The sequence below is a fragment of the Marmota flaviventris genome, chromosome 1 (assembly GCF_047511675.1).
Source record: "Marmota flaviventris isolate mMarFla1 chromosome 1, mMarFla1.hap1, whole genome shotgun sequence".
NCBI lineage: Eukaryota > Metazoa > Chordata > Mammalia > Rodentia > Sciuridae > Marmota > Marmota flaviventris.
Genome location: NC_092498.1, coordinates 84,161,326 through 84,177,329, shown reverse-complemented (window position 1 = coordinate 84,177,329; position 16,004 = coordinate 84,161,326). Strand labels below are relative to the sequence as shown.

At 40.2% G+C, this 16,004-nt stretch overlaps 1 protein-coding gene across 7 annotated transcripts in view; it reads left to right on the top strand.

Annotated features, from left to right (window-relative positions):
• Osbpl3 (oxysterol binding protein like 3) overlaps positions 1-16,004 on the top strand; it is a 188,093-nt gene that overhangs the window by 89,043 nt on the left and 83,046 nt on the right. For all 7 annotated transcript variants that reach the window (XM_071613834.1, XM_071613823.1, XM_071613828.1 and 4 more), the window contains one exon: positions 619-863. In XM_071613834.1, coding sequence (XP_071469935.1) covers positions 771-863 — 93 coding nt within the window. In that variant the 5' untranslated portion in view covers positions 619-770. The remainder of the gene's footprint in view (positions 1-618; positions 864-16,004) is intronic.

The window sequence follows — 16,004 nt, the reverse complement described above, 5'->3', positions numbered from 1 at the left end:
AGATTTAGTTCCTTATTCATCATTTGATGTACGTTTGGATCATTTCCACATTTGGCTATTGTGAATAACGTGGCCATGAGAAGTAGTCTACAATTTTTTGTTTGAATTCCTGTTTTCAGGTTTTTTTGGATACATACCTAGACATGGACTTGCTGGATCATATGATAATTCTATGTTTACATTTTTGAGTAACCACCAAACTGTTTTGTTGCCATAGATGTACCAATTTCTGTCCCCACCAGCAATACCTAAGAGTTCCAATTTCGCCACACCCTTCACAACACTAGTTTTTATCTTTCTTTTTAAAATTATAGCTATCATAGTAGATGTGAAGTGATGTCTCATTGTGGCTTGGGATTTTTTATGATACTGATTTGGTATGTGTCTCAAATTTCCATATTAACCTTCTTAAGACTGTCATCTTACAGAACTACATGAAGAACCACCTATACAAAATTACCAATAAGAGGAAAGTGTGAAACATTTTTCCTTGATAGCCTGTACCTAAGCATCAAGGTACAGGCTTTGTAATGTGTAATATAAAGACACTTACATGATTTATTAGAGAAGACATTTAGGTCTCTGACTTCTCTCTAATTGCTTTTCTTTTGGTTTTAGGGATTTCCTCTGGGCCATCTAAAAATGCTTTTTGAGCATACTGGATAAGAGCTGACCTATCTACCTGTGTGGGACCTCCATACTCTCAACTCCTCTGTCTTCTGATGGCATTTTGATTGCATTGAGGCCAAGTGACTGACCAGCTGCTCACAATGAGTGATGAAAAGAACCTTGGTGTGTCCCAGAAATTGGTCTCACCTTCAAGGAGCACAAGTAGCTGCTCCTCCAAGCAGGGAAGTCGACAGGTAAAGTTTGACTCTTGCACATTTAAATCATCAGGAAGTTTAATGTGTTAAAATGTGTACATTTGCTTGGGAAATCCTTTTCTCAGTATAAGAATATTTGTTTTCTTCTTCACTGTGTGAGGAGAGTAAATTCTATACAATTTGAATCATTAAGCTTGTGTGCCTAGCTGGTGGAAAGAACTCTCCTCGGCTCTTTGTATTATTTTATTCAATCTTTACAACTGCCCACCAATGTAAGTATTAATATTCCCATTTGCCCCATGAGGAAGCTGACTCAGACCAGGTTACTTGCCCAAGGACACACAGCTAGTAAAGAGCACATGAGAAACCAAGGTTGTGTTTGGCCCCAGAGCCCCACTGTATACCCTGCTAACCAAGATAAACAACAATCACTTTTCCAGTAATTATAATATCCACCCCCCACTTCCTTCCCCTCACCAAACCTTTTACGACAGCTTGTAACCACAGACTGCCCACAATAACTCTAAGACTCATTTGATTTACTTTACTAGTGAGTCGAGGGAACCTAATCAACAGAAAAAAAAATGGTCAAAAGGAGTTAAGTAGGAGAAAGCACACACAAAAACAAAGGACTGAATAATTAACTCCTAAATAACTGTCAGGTAATTCTTATGTTGTTTCTTGGTTTTCTTTCTAATAAATGTCTGCTGGCAAGATCTGCTGGTTTTCGATCAAAGGCAGCAAATGCACATTAATCATTATGAGTCTTCCTCCTTCACATACATAGAGAGAGAAGAGGATGCCAAAATGCTGGATTTACAACCTGAGGAGTCTCCGAGCCTTTTTAGTACTCTGGCTCTGTTGGCATTGCTTTTGCCCCATGGGAAATTCTGGCCTAACAATCGCCAAGTGTACTCACTTCCAGACTTGAAAGCTACAATTGAGCAGCCTCCCACCTCAGGCACATCCATACTTTTATGTCACATCAGCATGGGTCTTTCCATTTGAACATTGCCTGAGACAGGGGACTTGCTACCCACGAATCCCTAATTCTAGGCAAATTAGAGTTTGCTATGGGCTTGACACTGGGGAGCCCTCCAGGATCTCCTTTGAGGGATTTAGAAGGGCATTTTGTTAAATTTGTCTGTGTTTGAAAAAAAGACTAAATTTAGTCACTGGCTAATGCCCCAGGACTCTCTGGAGTTCAATTTTCATGAAGCTAACTATGCTTATCTGCTTTGCCAACTTCCACAGGGTTTTTCTCTCCCTGAGCCAAAATTCTGGTTGGGATTAGAGCAGAATGTGTGATTTCCCTTACCCACCCCATTCCTTTTACTCCTAGTAGCATCTATTGTGTCCTTTGATAAAGGGAGAGAACATGATTCATTGAAGTAGCAGGTGCTGATAACGCCAGAGGAGTTGGAGCCGTTCCATGACATTCTCAGGCTCGATACTACCGGAACTTTTTTCAGTGTGTTTGAAAGCAATTTGGTTTTCATATTTCTTTCTTTTTTTTTTTTGAGGTTATATCATAAAGGGTAAAAAATATATCATAAAGGGTAAAAAGAGGTATGCTTGATGACTCAACTTTTTTCTGATTTTGAAGGTTTGGTCAATGATTCATCCAATGGTCATCTTCTATATTTAAGATCTCCCACTTTAATATTAATGTGATATTGCAATATAAATGTAAACACTTATATTTCATGTGTGGCAGAGAAGGTAGAGAATTTAATGTTTAATTCCTCTTTAGTCTGAATTTAGTTATAATGCTCATGTTTAATTTTTAGGAGCCATTTACTTGGGCCATCTGCTGTCCTTAGCCTCTGTTAATGAAGAGTGTTCTGGCCCAGGATAGACTTGAGTTTTCCCCTACATGGGCACCTTGGCAGTCCATGTCAATTCCACCTAGGGCTGGGTCAAGATTCTGATTGTCCTTCAGCCTGTCGCAGGGTACAGGGACCTCACAAGTTCTCGCTACCACTGTGAGTGAACGCAGCCGGAGCTGGTGGTCTTTTGGTTGCCAAATATGGTGATGACACTGTGTTTCCAGCCACGTCACTGGAAAGTACAAGTTATATGTGTAAAAGTTCAAAATTTCCATAGTAAGAAATTTAATTTGAGGAATGTTAAAACATAGCTGAATATTATCTGTACAACTTCCTCCTAGCTTTTAAAACACCAGTGTAAAGTCATTTCCAGGGTGCTCTTTTCCTTTTGGCTGAAGGGGATTCATCTGATGTTGATTTTTATTGGCCGTGGTTTGTGGTGTTAGTTTTTCTTATGTGCTTTGGAATTACTGTGAGAGCCTTATCTTACGTTTGTTTCCTATGGATTCTTTCTCTGCACTCACCCTGACCCATTTAGGGATTTGATGTTGCCTGTATCCTACCTGCAAGAACCTTGGTCCAGAACCCAGTCTTATGCTTGCAGCCAGGGCTTGCTCTTCCACGATGGTGATGGACTATTCAAGGTCAACCATCAGACCAGTAGTCAGTGTGGCCCAGTCTGGTTGAGAGACAGTCTGCCTCCTCCCACCTCCCTGGGCAAGCAGAGTTTTAAAGTCCCCTTTCACTGTGGTGGGGGGCTTCCCTCTTCATTGAATTCTGGTGGTGAGTCTGAACCTTTTCCTGGGGACATTTTTAGCCCTGTTGGTCCACAGAAATAAGCTATCGAATACCCCTGCCTACTACATTTCTATTTGTTTTCTACTTCATGGAGATGTTTAAACTATTTTGTCATGATCTTTTCCTTCCAGCTTTATTAAAGTATAATTGACAAATAAAAATTGTGCATATTTACAGTGTATGCATGTTGTTTTGATATGTGTATAACTTGTGAAATGACAACATAGTCAAGCTCTAATTAATGTATCCATCACCTCACATAGTTTTATTTGTGTGTGTCTGAGGTAAGGACGTTGAAGATCTACTCTCACAGCAAATTTCAAATACAGTTAGTATCCACAGGAGTATTGATTCCAAAACCCCACAGATACCAAAATCTGAGGCTGCTCAAGCCCCTGGTATAAAATGGTATAATATTTGCTTATAGCTTGAGCACATCTTCTTGGGTACTTTAAATCATCTCTAATTACTTATAATATCTAGTGTGATATAAGTTCTGTATAAACAGTTGCTAGGCTGTATTGTTTAGGGAATGAAGACAAGAAAAACGTCTGTGTGTTTTCAGACAATTTTTCTTTTCAAATATTTTCAGTCTGTCGTTTGTTGAAGCCAGAGATGCAGAATCTGCAGGGATAAGTGCATAGAACACAGTGTTATTATCTACAGGAACTGTGATGTAGAGTAAATCTCCAGAATTTTTTCTTGCTGTTTAACTGGAACTTTGAACCTTTTGGCCGTCTCCCCATTTTTCCAGCCACTGGTCCCTGGGAACATCACCCTACTGTCTGACTCTCTGAGTTCAACTTGTTTAAATTCCACATTATAAGTGAGATCTTGCAGTATTTGTTTTTCTGTACCTGGCTTATTTCTCTTCAGATAATGTTCCCCAAGTTCATCCATGTTGTCACAAATGACAAGATTTCCTTCTTTTTTAAGGCTCAGTAATATACTCTCTATGTGATTGTGTGTGTGGGTACAAATCACATTTTCTTTGAAGATATGTAGTCTAGTTTTTTATCATACAAACATGGAAGATCCCTAGGTGCTTGTAACTTTATATATATTTTCACTGTGTTTGGAATGGAGGTGGAAGTTAGGAAGGTACACTACATGCCCAAACTTAAAACATCATGTACATGAAAGGTTTTTCTTTTTAAATAATTTTTACTTAAATTCTCACCCAGCACAGCCAGATAATGATCAGGGTTAGCCAAACTTTCCCTTGTCCTTTCCTTTCTGGAATTGAACTTGAACTTGTCCTTTGTACCTACCCCAGATCTTTTCACATATAATGTAAAGGTGCTATGTATTTATGTATGGTTACTGTGCTATCCATATATCTATGTTAAAGGATCTTGCTTCTTGAAGGAGAAAAAGAACTAAATGAAAGTACCTAGGCTAGCACAGAGGAGACATTCAGTAGTTGTGGGTTAAGTTAATGAATGAATCAGCATGCAGTTGCTAGGTAGAAAGATTACTATTCATGAAGCTCTGTAGACATAGGAAGTGGGTAAAGGGATACCTAAGTGGGAAGAATTGCTATTTAAGGACCTATACAATATGAGTAATTGCAGTTTCCTTTTGTCTGTTTCCCCCTGCCTCCTTACATTTCCTTCCTAGAACTTTCAAAGTAACACATTTCAGAAGCCAGATTAGGCTCCATAAAGATGAACAAATATGGTTGGTCTATATTGAAAGAGTTCTAGAGCCCTGGGCTTTATTTCTTCAACTATTATCTGTACAGAACCTATTAAAATGCCCTGAGCAGGAAGATGTGAAGTTATAAAGGGAAGGGCAGCTGCACAAATCTTTACAAATAAGAAATCAGCTCTGATTTCAAAGACTGTGGGTTGTAAAGAGAGCACCATTTTTTTTTATGTTTTGTTAGCATTTGGCATGAAAATCAGAAACTAGCAAGTAAATCCTGCCAACATAGTTGACAGCTGCTTCACTTACCATTTCAGGGGATTTGCTAGGTAAGTCTCTGTACAGTTCTGTAGTTCGCTCTTGTCACCCTGCTTTCCCTAGGCTAATTGAAGGTTGCATTTGAGCTCTCCCTGGGTCACCTGATGGAAATTTATTTATGCAGGCAATTAAATTATGCTGCACTCTGCAGAGCATACCCAGTCCAGGCTCAGTGCCAGAATCCATAAGGCAGGTGAGTCGAAAGGGGGAGAATTTGCCAAGTTTTGAAAAGTGCATTAAAGCTATAATGTTCAGGTGTTTACATTTTCAGCTGTCAATTGAAAAATGCTTAGTCCCATTGATTTACTTTTAGTTCATCATGTCTTTAGGAATACGGAAATTTACCATCTTTCTTTTGTTAAGTATGAACTGAATCACTGTCACTTTGTCCTAAGATGGTGTCTAAGTTCATTGTCTGTTGCTACAACAAAATTCCTGAGACTGGGTAATGTATTAAATTATTAATTTATTTTGGCTTTTGGTTCTGGAGACTGGGAAGTCTAGGAGCATGGTGCTGGCACGTGCTCATCTTCTCATGAGGATCTTGTCCTGCTTTAACTCATGGCAGAAAGTGAAAAGGGAACATAAGGGGCAGGCTTGCTTTGTAACAACCCACTTTAGGTGACTAATCCAGGGCTTGGAAGAGAGAACTCACTCCTGAAGCAAAAGACATTAATCCCTCTTAAGGACCTAGTCACCTTTTAAAGGCCCATCTCCCTACACTGCCATAATGACAATCAAATGTGAACCAGAGCTTCAGAGGGGACAAACCATGTTCACACCACAATTGAAGGTCATAGAAGATGAAGGCAGCAAGCGTGACTTCTGGAACCAGCCAATGTGAATTCAATCCTTGACTGTTTATAAGATGGTTTTCCTTGAGCATGCTTTGTTTCCATGTAAGTTTGTGCAAATTGCTTAGTAGAACAGGGTCTGCATGTAGAAAGTCTATGGAAGTGTTTGACAAACTATTCACCCTCCATAAGGGAAGTCCTCAAACAGCCTTGCAGGTGACTGCTTCCTTGTTGCCTCCTCTGGCTGTGAGGTGGGTGGCACCTGCAGAGGCAATTTGGCCTGTGTCCAGGCTGCACTGAGAGGAAGAGTCTGCAAGGGACACCCATAAAAGTTAAAACCATCCGATTGCATCTTTACAGCTCCTCAGATCCTTTCACGCCATCCTTCAGAGTGTTAAATCAACCCAACAAGGCTGCATTGTTTTCTATACCATGAAAGAAAATATGGCTCAGAGATATGGACTGATGTGTTCAGAGTCACATGACTGATAAATGGTGGGGAACCAAGCCACTGTCCTATTGGTGGTCACTGGATAGTTTTTTTGTTTGTTTTTTGTTTTTTAAGAGCTTAGAAAGCTTCTTCAGAAGCTAATTTCAGTTCCTTGTTCCTTATATAAATGAGCATTTAGACAAGACTCCATCAGCCAGCACCTCTTTGAATCCAGGGTCAAGACTAACATGAATGAGTGGAGTAGTCTGTGGCTTCCTATTGCCTGGAGATTTTTCTGGTGGACCCATCAGAGAAGAATTAACTATATACTTCTGTCTTAGTTTTCCCATTTCTCCTTTTATGAGCCTTTTACTCCTAACTGCCAACCTTTTCTCTATTCCTCTGGTTGTAACATTGTACCCTGGAGGGAGGAAGGGCAAAGAAATAAGGCTCACTTCTCAATGTATTTCTACATTAAGTTTTATAAAGAAGCAACATTTGATGTTGGAAGAGGTTAAAGCATCAGCTGAAATGACATATTTGAGTTGTCAGGGTGTCTTGGTTCTTTCCCAAGTCCACAAATAACGGACTGTCAGCTCCATTCCCGCTTGGAAGAGCAGGAGAAATGAATTTCTAAATCACCTCTGGAAGCTGCCGCACTGTCTGTACTATTCTGCAGTTCCAAAATAACAAGCTGCAAATATATATTTGGGTGCATTTTAAAAATATTACTTTGATAAAAACTACATTAGGTGCTTCAAGACAATGAACATACCTGTTCATGGTTGGCAGTGGCCATGGTGCAGGATGCAGGAAGGAAGGATCCTGATCCAGATGTTTTGGTTGGCAGTGTGACTTACCAGCTGTGCGGTTACTGGAATGTTCTTGAGCAGCTGTGAGCAAATGTGAGCTGAACTGACTCAACATTTCTTTCCTGGGGAAGAGAAAGTTCACTGTAGTGATTTGATAATACTAAAACACTAGCAACCCAGAAGTGACAGTGTAAATAGGACAGAGGCCAAGCACAAGATCCCTAGAATTATCCGACATCCCGCTAAGGCCTACACCCTCGCCTGACCACTGAGTCCAGCTATTTCCCTTTGCACTTGTACACAAGCCCAGGAGAGTCACATTCCTGTCATATCTCTGCCTCATGTTCTCTCTTGCCTGAAGTGAGCTGAAAGGTGTCCACCAGAAGGTCCACCCACATATTAATTCCCAGAATCCAAGGGCCTTTGCAGGTGTAACTAACTTATGGATCTCAAGCATTCTGGATTATCCAGGTGGCCTTATTGATAAGTCTTGTAAGAAATATGCACAGGAGGAAATGAACACAGAGGAGAAGGTGGTATGAAGATGTCGGAGGCAGAGGTCATCTGGAGTACCAGCTAAAGGCCAAGGTACACCACAGAATGCCAAGAGCCACCAGAAATTGCAAGAGTCAAGGGAACAAATCTCCCCAGATCCTGAAAAGGACCATAGTTCTCCAATACCTTGTTGTTGGATTTTGGGCCTCCAGAACTATTAATAAACTGCTGTTGTTTTAAACCATCAGGTTTGTGGTCTTTTGTCAGGGTAGCCTCAGGAATTGGACACACTCTACTTCTCACTCTGTCAGTTTTTCTGAGTCCCAGCTTGAGCCCTTAGTCCTAGCTAAGGGGGACATAGCCTTGAGAATTGTGCCCTCCTGAGTTCTAGCACCAGCTTTGTTTGAATCTCCCATTTGGCACTCACAAATTTCAACTTGGGATGTCTTTTTGTTTTTAACATTTACTAGCTTCTTTGGCAATTGGGTTTACATCTTTGTGTCTCTATGCTGAGCTTTAGACCTTCAAGTAGGGACTTCCCCCTTAAGGAGAAGCCAGTTACAATCTGGACTGTACCAGACCTAATGCCCCTGGAGGGACTCTACCATGTCCATGTACTTCCTTCTTTGATTTATAAGGTTTTGCTAGATCTTAACCTGTCATTAAGTTCTCATTATGAGAACCAGTTATTGCAGAGTTCTGTAAAAACAAATCACTGGTGATTTGGAACAAAGATAAGGAAGAGTTCATTGTACTAAACTTATGCCACCTACACCTAATCATATGTGCATTATCATGCAGCATGTGTGCCTACTTTGATTGTAAATTTCAGCTCTGGAAAAGTAATTTTGAGCAAACTGCAACAGAGAACACTGTTATCAGCTGGTACCATCCACCGAGGGAGTGAGTTTTCTTGGTTCTAAGAGCCCTGCAATTAGAGTGTGAAAGTGTTTTATCACAGTACAAAGTCTGTATTTTGCTCCAGTGCTCAAACACCAAAGGGCAGGGCCCTCCAATGTGCCACTAAAAGATTCTACTTTTTAAAATAAAAGGTATTAAAGGTAAAATATTAAAACTGTGCTGGAAGATATAAAAAGCAAAAATATCCCCACCTTCTCCCCTCTGGCCCCAGACACATTCACACAGGTATTGGGATTGGTGAGTCCCTGTCCTCATGTGACACACACCCAGGTGTGGTGCATTGGCCCAGACTTTCCTGCACAGATAGGTGCCCCTGTGGAAAGAAGTCAGTCTTAGGGATCCAGGAGGATTATTGAGTTGGAATCGGAAGCCTTGGAATTCTAGCTCTCAGAAGCCCCTCGCCTAATTTTGTGGTCCAAAGCAAATCATTTTGCTTAGATTTACTCTTTTCTAAAATGAAAAATCTGGATAGATGAGTTACATATCTCTTTCAAACTCTGAGGTTCAAAACAAGTATTCTATAACTCTATGGTGGGGGGCAGGGACAATCATTATAGTATGCCTTGAAGCAAAAAACAATCCAGAAGAGACCCTTGAGTCCCGTGGTAGACAGCATTTTCCTGTCATCATCATCTTATTGAGAGTCAGATTTCTTCCACTGGGGAGAGAGTTGTGCTGGGTGGGACTGAGGTGGGTAGATGCCCCTGGAGGGACTCTACCATGTCCATGTACTTCTAGGTGATCTATCTATCCAGAGTGGACGTTTGTCTGAGATGTTCTCTGTGTGGTCTAGACCCTGTCCACAGATGGTTTCTACCACTTAATAATTAGTAACCTTGTGCAAGCTACTTTGGAACTTCAGTGTTCTCATTTGTAAAATGGGAATAATAATACTCTCAGGTTATATAATTACCACAGAGGCACATAGAAAATGTTCAATAAATAGTAGTCATTATTTTTAATACTATCATCACTCTCATAATCACAACTATAAAGACCCCATCACCACGCTAGTGGACTATATGGCTACCAGGTATGGAGTGGAATTCATGGGTTGGATGTCTCCATCTTTAGTAGAAGCTACTGCTCTTCAGAGGACCCGGTGATGGACAAAGTGCATAGAAGAGGCTATTCATAGCCTTAAAGGGCTGGATACCATTAGGGGGATATTTAACAATTGAATAACCTCCAGATATATCTGAGAAACCTAAAAATGTACCAATGTAATTACAGTCATAAATGCTGAGTGAGAGTCATCAGCAGGGTAGAAATAGTCATCATATGTGTGATAATTTTTTAAATTAATACTATTTTAATTATAAAACCATCTATGATCAGTACAGTTGCAGTAAGCCCTTTTTCTTTTATTTGGAAACCCAAGATGGGAAGGAGTTCAGGTGGCACTCCATGAGACCTGGCAGCTCACGTGTTTTTCCCCCATTGTCATTATCCATGTCAATGATATCTGGCAATGACTCCCTTTCTTCTCCTCGTTCCTGTGCTTTCTCAAGATTTTCCCCAAAGACCAAGTGCATATTCTCCTATTACATAAGTAATTAAGGCAGTAGTGTTTGTGGGGTGTGACTGATTAAGAAAGAACACTAGAAACACTTTGGGGCCTGTGTCGTCTGGATATCTGTTTCCCCAGCCCTGGTGTGTGTGTATAGGGAACCACATCTCTGTGCACAAGGGAGAGGAAGGACAGTAACTCCTGGCACATGGTGGCTGCTCTTTCCTGCATGGCCTTCAGAATCTGAGCAGGCTCTTCATTGTTCAGTCTCTTCTTTTCTTGAATCTTCTCACTTAGATCCTAAAGTCAGAGATTGTACCTGAGCTTACTACACTGATGCTAATGCTGCTGTTTGATATATTAGCTAATGTAATCACATAGTCTGTCCCTTATGCAGAGCTGGAATCCAGGACCTTATATCTCCCACCCATTAGTCCTGGTTTCATCCTTGGAGTCTAAGTAAGATCCCAATTCTTCAAGACAGTCTGATCTTCTGGAATGTGTTTACTCTCAGTGGGCTTTGGGTCCAAGGGCAGATGCAGAATCTCAGCACCCTTCCCCACACCTCTGATTGGAAATGTGCATGTGATGTCCAGGTATTTGGGTGCACATAGCAATTTGAGAAGCACTGAAGTTCATCTCATACACCACCCCTCCCCTTCATGAAGTTGTTGTTGTTTCTTCTTCTTCTTCTTAAATTGCTAATACTATCAGGCCTGCTGGTGGTCAAAACATCTTGAGAAAAAAACATTTAATAGGCAACACCACCATCTTTCAGGGTTTGAAATCTAAATACAGACTTGTTCTGACAGCAGAGTTCTATTAATTGATAATCTATCAACAAGTATTTCCATGTGTCCATAGTATAATCACAAAAGGGACTATTTATGATTTTTATTCTTTCTTGATAGGCTTTACAAGATCACAAATGCCTTTGAAGTTGATCAAAACAGATTAAATTAGGCTCTATGTGATTTAATACTGAGTATGGCCTTGTGATTTTTAGAAACTTAACAGATCAAGCGATTGGAACAACCCACTCTCTAGTCAGGCCAGATAGAGGCAGCCACAAACTTCTCTCCCAACATTTTCAGCTGCAGAAGAATGAAATTTTAAATCATTTTCTATTTCTGACATCACTGCAAAGGCAGCAACTGAGAATTCAGCACTTGAAAGGTGCCTAGGAGCTGCACACTGTGCAAACAGCTGTGCTGGAGGGAAGTGCTTTCAATTCGTGCACTCAGCAATATGGAAATGAACTTGGCCAGCTCGTGAGTATGAATAAATGCTTAACTGCCTTTCCAACCGCAAAGCAGCTTTCTATCTTTGGCACTTTTTAGACATTCAGTAAAACAGACTGAATTTAATGCCAGATGACAGGGCCAAACTGTCTTCCTTAAACTCAAGCAAAAACCCTAAAGCCCCTTCCCCCAGTCCCCCGTCATATTTCTCTCTCCATCTGATATTTATGATGACCTTTCAGTGTGATTCCCACATCATGGGACATGGGCCCATCTGCCTTGGGCTGTCAGCAAGGCCTTGATGTCTAAGGTGGCCCACGTCCACCCTTCACAGTGTTTCAGGATTTTCAACTCAAGGTGCATCTCCTACTCCTAGCCACTGGGTTTGTAGAGGACAGCAGGAGCCACTCACCTGTTAGCAAGAGATACCTGCATCTCTTTTTAAATTTTGTTTCTGTCCTGAGATTCAGCTCATTTAATGCCTTATTGAAATACAACACCCTGTGGGACACTTTTTATTTCCCCCTGTCCTCAGATTCATTCAGTAAATATTTATTGAGGGCCTGTATTTTCCAGGTAATAAGATTATAATGAATAAAGGCAGATTATAATGAATGATGCATGGGACCCATATTCTCAGGGAAGCAGACAGTGCAAGCAGGTTTGTGTTAATGCTGACCATCATCAAGAATGAGAGAATTTCTACTGGGAGGAGGAGGCTTGAGGCAAAATAAGAATTCACCGGGCTGAGATAGGGATGGGGCAGGCTTTGTAGATATTAAAGAGTGCATGTAGATATTAAAGGTTTGGCAGTCTTTGCATGGGTTAGCTTCCTGCCCCTGTGTGGTAGGACCACAGAACAGAGAGAGATCCAAGATCTCTCCCCACAGGGCACTGCTTCTTAACTCCTATCAGTGGTTTGGGGGTCTTGGCCACTTCCTGGATTAACTCACTACTATCTCCCTGCTGCATAGGATTCACTCCTTGTTCATCATCAGAATGCACGTTTTCAAACTACAGTAAAGATGCAGCATTCAGGATTATATAGCAGAACAATTAAAAATGTAGTCTCCACAGTCAGGTGGCTGGCTATACCACTAGGTAGATTTCTTGTATTGGAGAGATCATCTAATTCTTTTCCTTAGTTTCCACATTCAAAAAATAAGAATAATAATAAACCTAACCTTCAAGGACTATGCAAGGATTAAGTGTGATAATCTAAGTATGCCATTAACATGCTTCTGACATATAATATATACTTAGATTAACCATTGTAGTTGCTTCACTAATTCTTTTAATATATTTATTAATAGTTACTATACAGTGTTTTAGGAAGTAAAGAAGACAGAAAAGTTCTTGCTTTCATAGAGCTAGAAAGTTTTCTCTAATAATTTTATCTTATTATTATTTATGTATTTTTTCAAGCAGCCCCCCTGATAGTATTTCCTGAGACACTATTTTGTGTTTTAAATCACATGCTATACAGAATTGAAGATACTGCTTAATACTTACTTGTAAGTTAACTACCTAGTGCCATTTACTTGGTTTGAGAATTGAATCTATTTTCTTGGTTGAAGACAAGAAAAAGTAATAAACCAGGAGAATTCTCCAAGTTCCTATTACATATATAAGACTTTTCTGAGATTCTAAGCAAATTGAAAAGATGGTCCCTATGATAATTTAGAAAGAAAAGACAAAGCACTGGGGATACAAATGGAAAAAAAAAATCACGAGTTAATTAAATGCTAAATTATCTGGTTATGGTCAGCAGTAACTATTATTTACAGGAATACCTGACTAATGTGGTTTAGATAATTTAGAAATTTAATGGAAGGAGGTAGAAACAGAACTAAAATCTTGAAGAATTTACTTGGATGGAAAAGATCAAGAAGATTCTAAGAGGCTGAGACAATGTAAACAAGTTACAGATGTGAAAATAAAGATGAACACTATGTCATACTCATTTTCATATTGTACAAAGGCTAGGCGGCAATGGAGCCTGCAAATAAAGGGTTGTTGATTTTAGAAGAAGTGGGAAATCAATCCATGAAATCAGTTGAGAGCCTGGGTCAGGGTTGGGGCTGGGAATACAGAAGAAGGGACAGAAATAGACAATTTGCTCTGTGCTTCCTGGCTATAATGAACTGCTCAGCTTTCCTTGGCCATGCCATTCTGCCATGATGTTCTGCCTCACTTTGCACCAGAGCTATGCAGTCGGCCTACCATGCACTGAACTTCTGAAACCCCCAATGCTCCTTATTGAACAAAATCAACTGGAACTCTGATACAAGAAAGGCCACTAATGTAGTCAGCAGAACAGAGAAGTGAAGGGTGCTCTAGAGGAGAAAATGGAAGATACCTAGCTTAGTGTGTGTGCACATGCACTCATTCATCACCAAAGGATCAGTGGTGAAAGTGATCATCAAAGACCATGTCCTGGGTATTTACAGTATTTCCCTCTATTGGTACTTCTCTTCCTCTAATAATGTGTAACTTATTTGTTTGGTTTTTTTTTTTTTAAAGAAAAATTTGAAGATGGAACCAATAGGACTTAGTTATAAGAAGATATTAAAATCCTTTCAATTTTCAAAGTGATTTCATTTATACTGTGTCCTGGCCTGGTATTCTTTCCCACAATAGTACACAGAATCTGTGCCAGGTTCATGAGCATTTCTTAATCCCACCATCTCCTTAATCAATGTCCTCTTATTGTGAGAATTTTAATGGCCCCTTTACTCTCCTCAAATGGAATTTGCACACATTTTTAAAACTCTCAACATCATGATTTTCTGTAATATAAAGGAAAATTCAAAGAATGTGGTTAATATTAAAATATACTTTTCCATATGTAAAAGCCTGGACATACCAGAAAACATAATGAAATGGTCAGATTCTCTCACATGTAGAATATAGTTACCATGAATGCAGACAACACAGGCATGTTAATAATATATATGTCATAGCCTTCAGTGATGTGGTTTAGACAAATGGTGGGTGAAGCTTGGTAAGGTTAAACAAAAACAAAAACAAAGTATGTACTGTCTTCCCTTAGTTATTCAGTACTTGCATTCTTGAGAATTCAGAGTGCATAAAAACCCTGCAAAAATACATTGGTATATGTGTGAAACAGTCCACTTCTACGCCCAAGTGATTTGAATCAGACTTTCACTTACAGAAATGTCTAAGAACACTTGGAAAGGCGGATGGGGGACAACGTTTTCATTGTGCGAGACTGAGGCATGTTGGGATGTCTTACATTGTCTCCTGGCTCAGAGCCATTAGGTGCCAGACATCTCCCCATCACTGTGACAGACACATGTGACTCCAGGATTCCACAGGCTCAGGGGAGCAGCCCCAGCCCACTGAGAACCACTGGGGGTTGGGGACTGGCTGTCAGGTGTCAGCCACCAATTCAAGAATGGTGACACACAAGCAAGCTGGGGTGGGAAGATTTGGATGTGGAGCCCAGGAAAGGAGTTGGCTGCAGCACTTTCTCTCTCTCCCAGCCAAGGGAAGCCTTCACTTTCTTAAATACTTCAAATTTAGCTTTTCCAACCTGGCAACAGTTTCAAGTTCTGAGCCCAGGTGGGAGATAAAATGAGGAGGAAAAAAAGGACATTTTGTAGGGAAAAAAATGAAGCAAACCTTTTTTGACTTATTTATGTTAAAGGCCAACATATTTGCCCTAATTCCCTGCTCTCTTCATTGGCTCACTGGGAGGAATGTACTATGTCTCAAGAATTCAGGGGCAATCTAGTTCTCATGTGAATCGTTGAAATTATTTTGAAATTTAATTCTTGTTTTCCTTTAAACTACAGGTGTGATTTTATCCATCCCCCCACTTTTTGTGAAGTATGCAATGACGGCCAATCCCCTTGGCATTTGCTCGGTGCCCAATGGGAGGTACTGAGCAGATGTGCATGATTGCTTAGTATTAGCACTCAGCAGGTTGCCTTCTGCTCAGCAGTCTTCAGACAAATCCAAAGGGCTTGATCCACTTAGAGTACTTTACAGAGAATTTGGAACCTTCAATTTACATTTAATAACAACACTACACACACCCCTCTTTCACAAATATGGGTACGTTGTACCTGATTTGTAAATAGTCATTTGGCCCATAGATAATGTGCACACTTCAAGTTCATGCCAAATTATAACATTCCAAGAGTGTGAATCTATTGACAACCTTATTTCAGGACCATGAATATTCACTTGCCATCAGATACCTGCTATTCACAGAAGAGCAGGTTAGAAATCGTGAGGAAATCATTAGTAAAGGTCTACTCTCCAGGAGCCTTTTGTCCTGTAGGGATGATAAACCTATATATTATCATAAATGAATGGCGAGCCTTTGGAAAGGAAGATAGCACATTGATGGAGTCTCT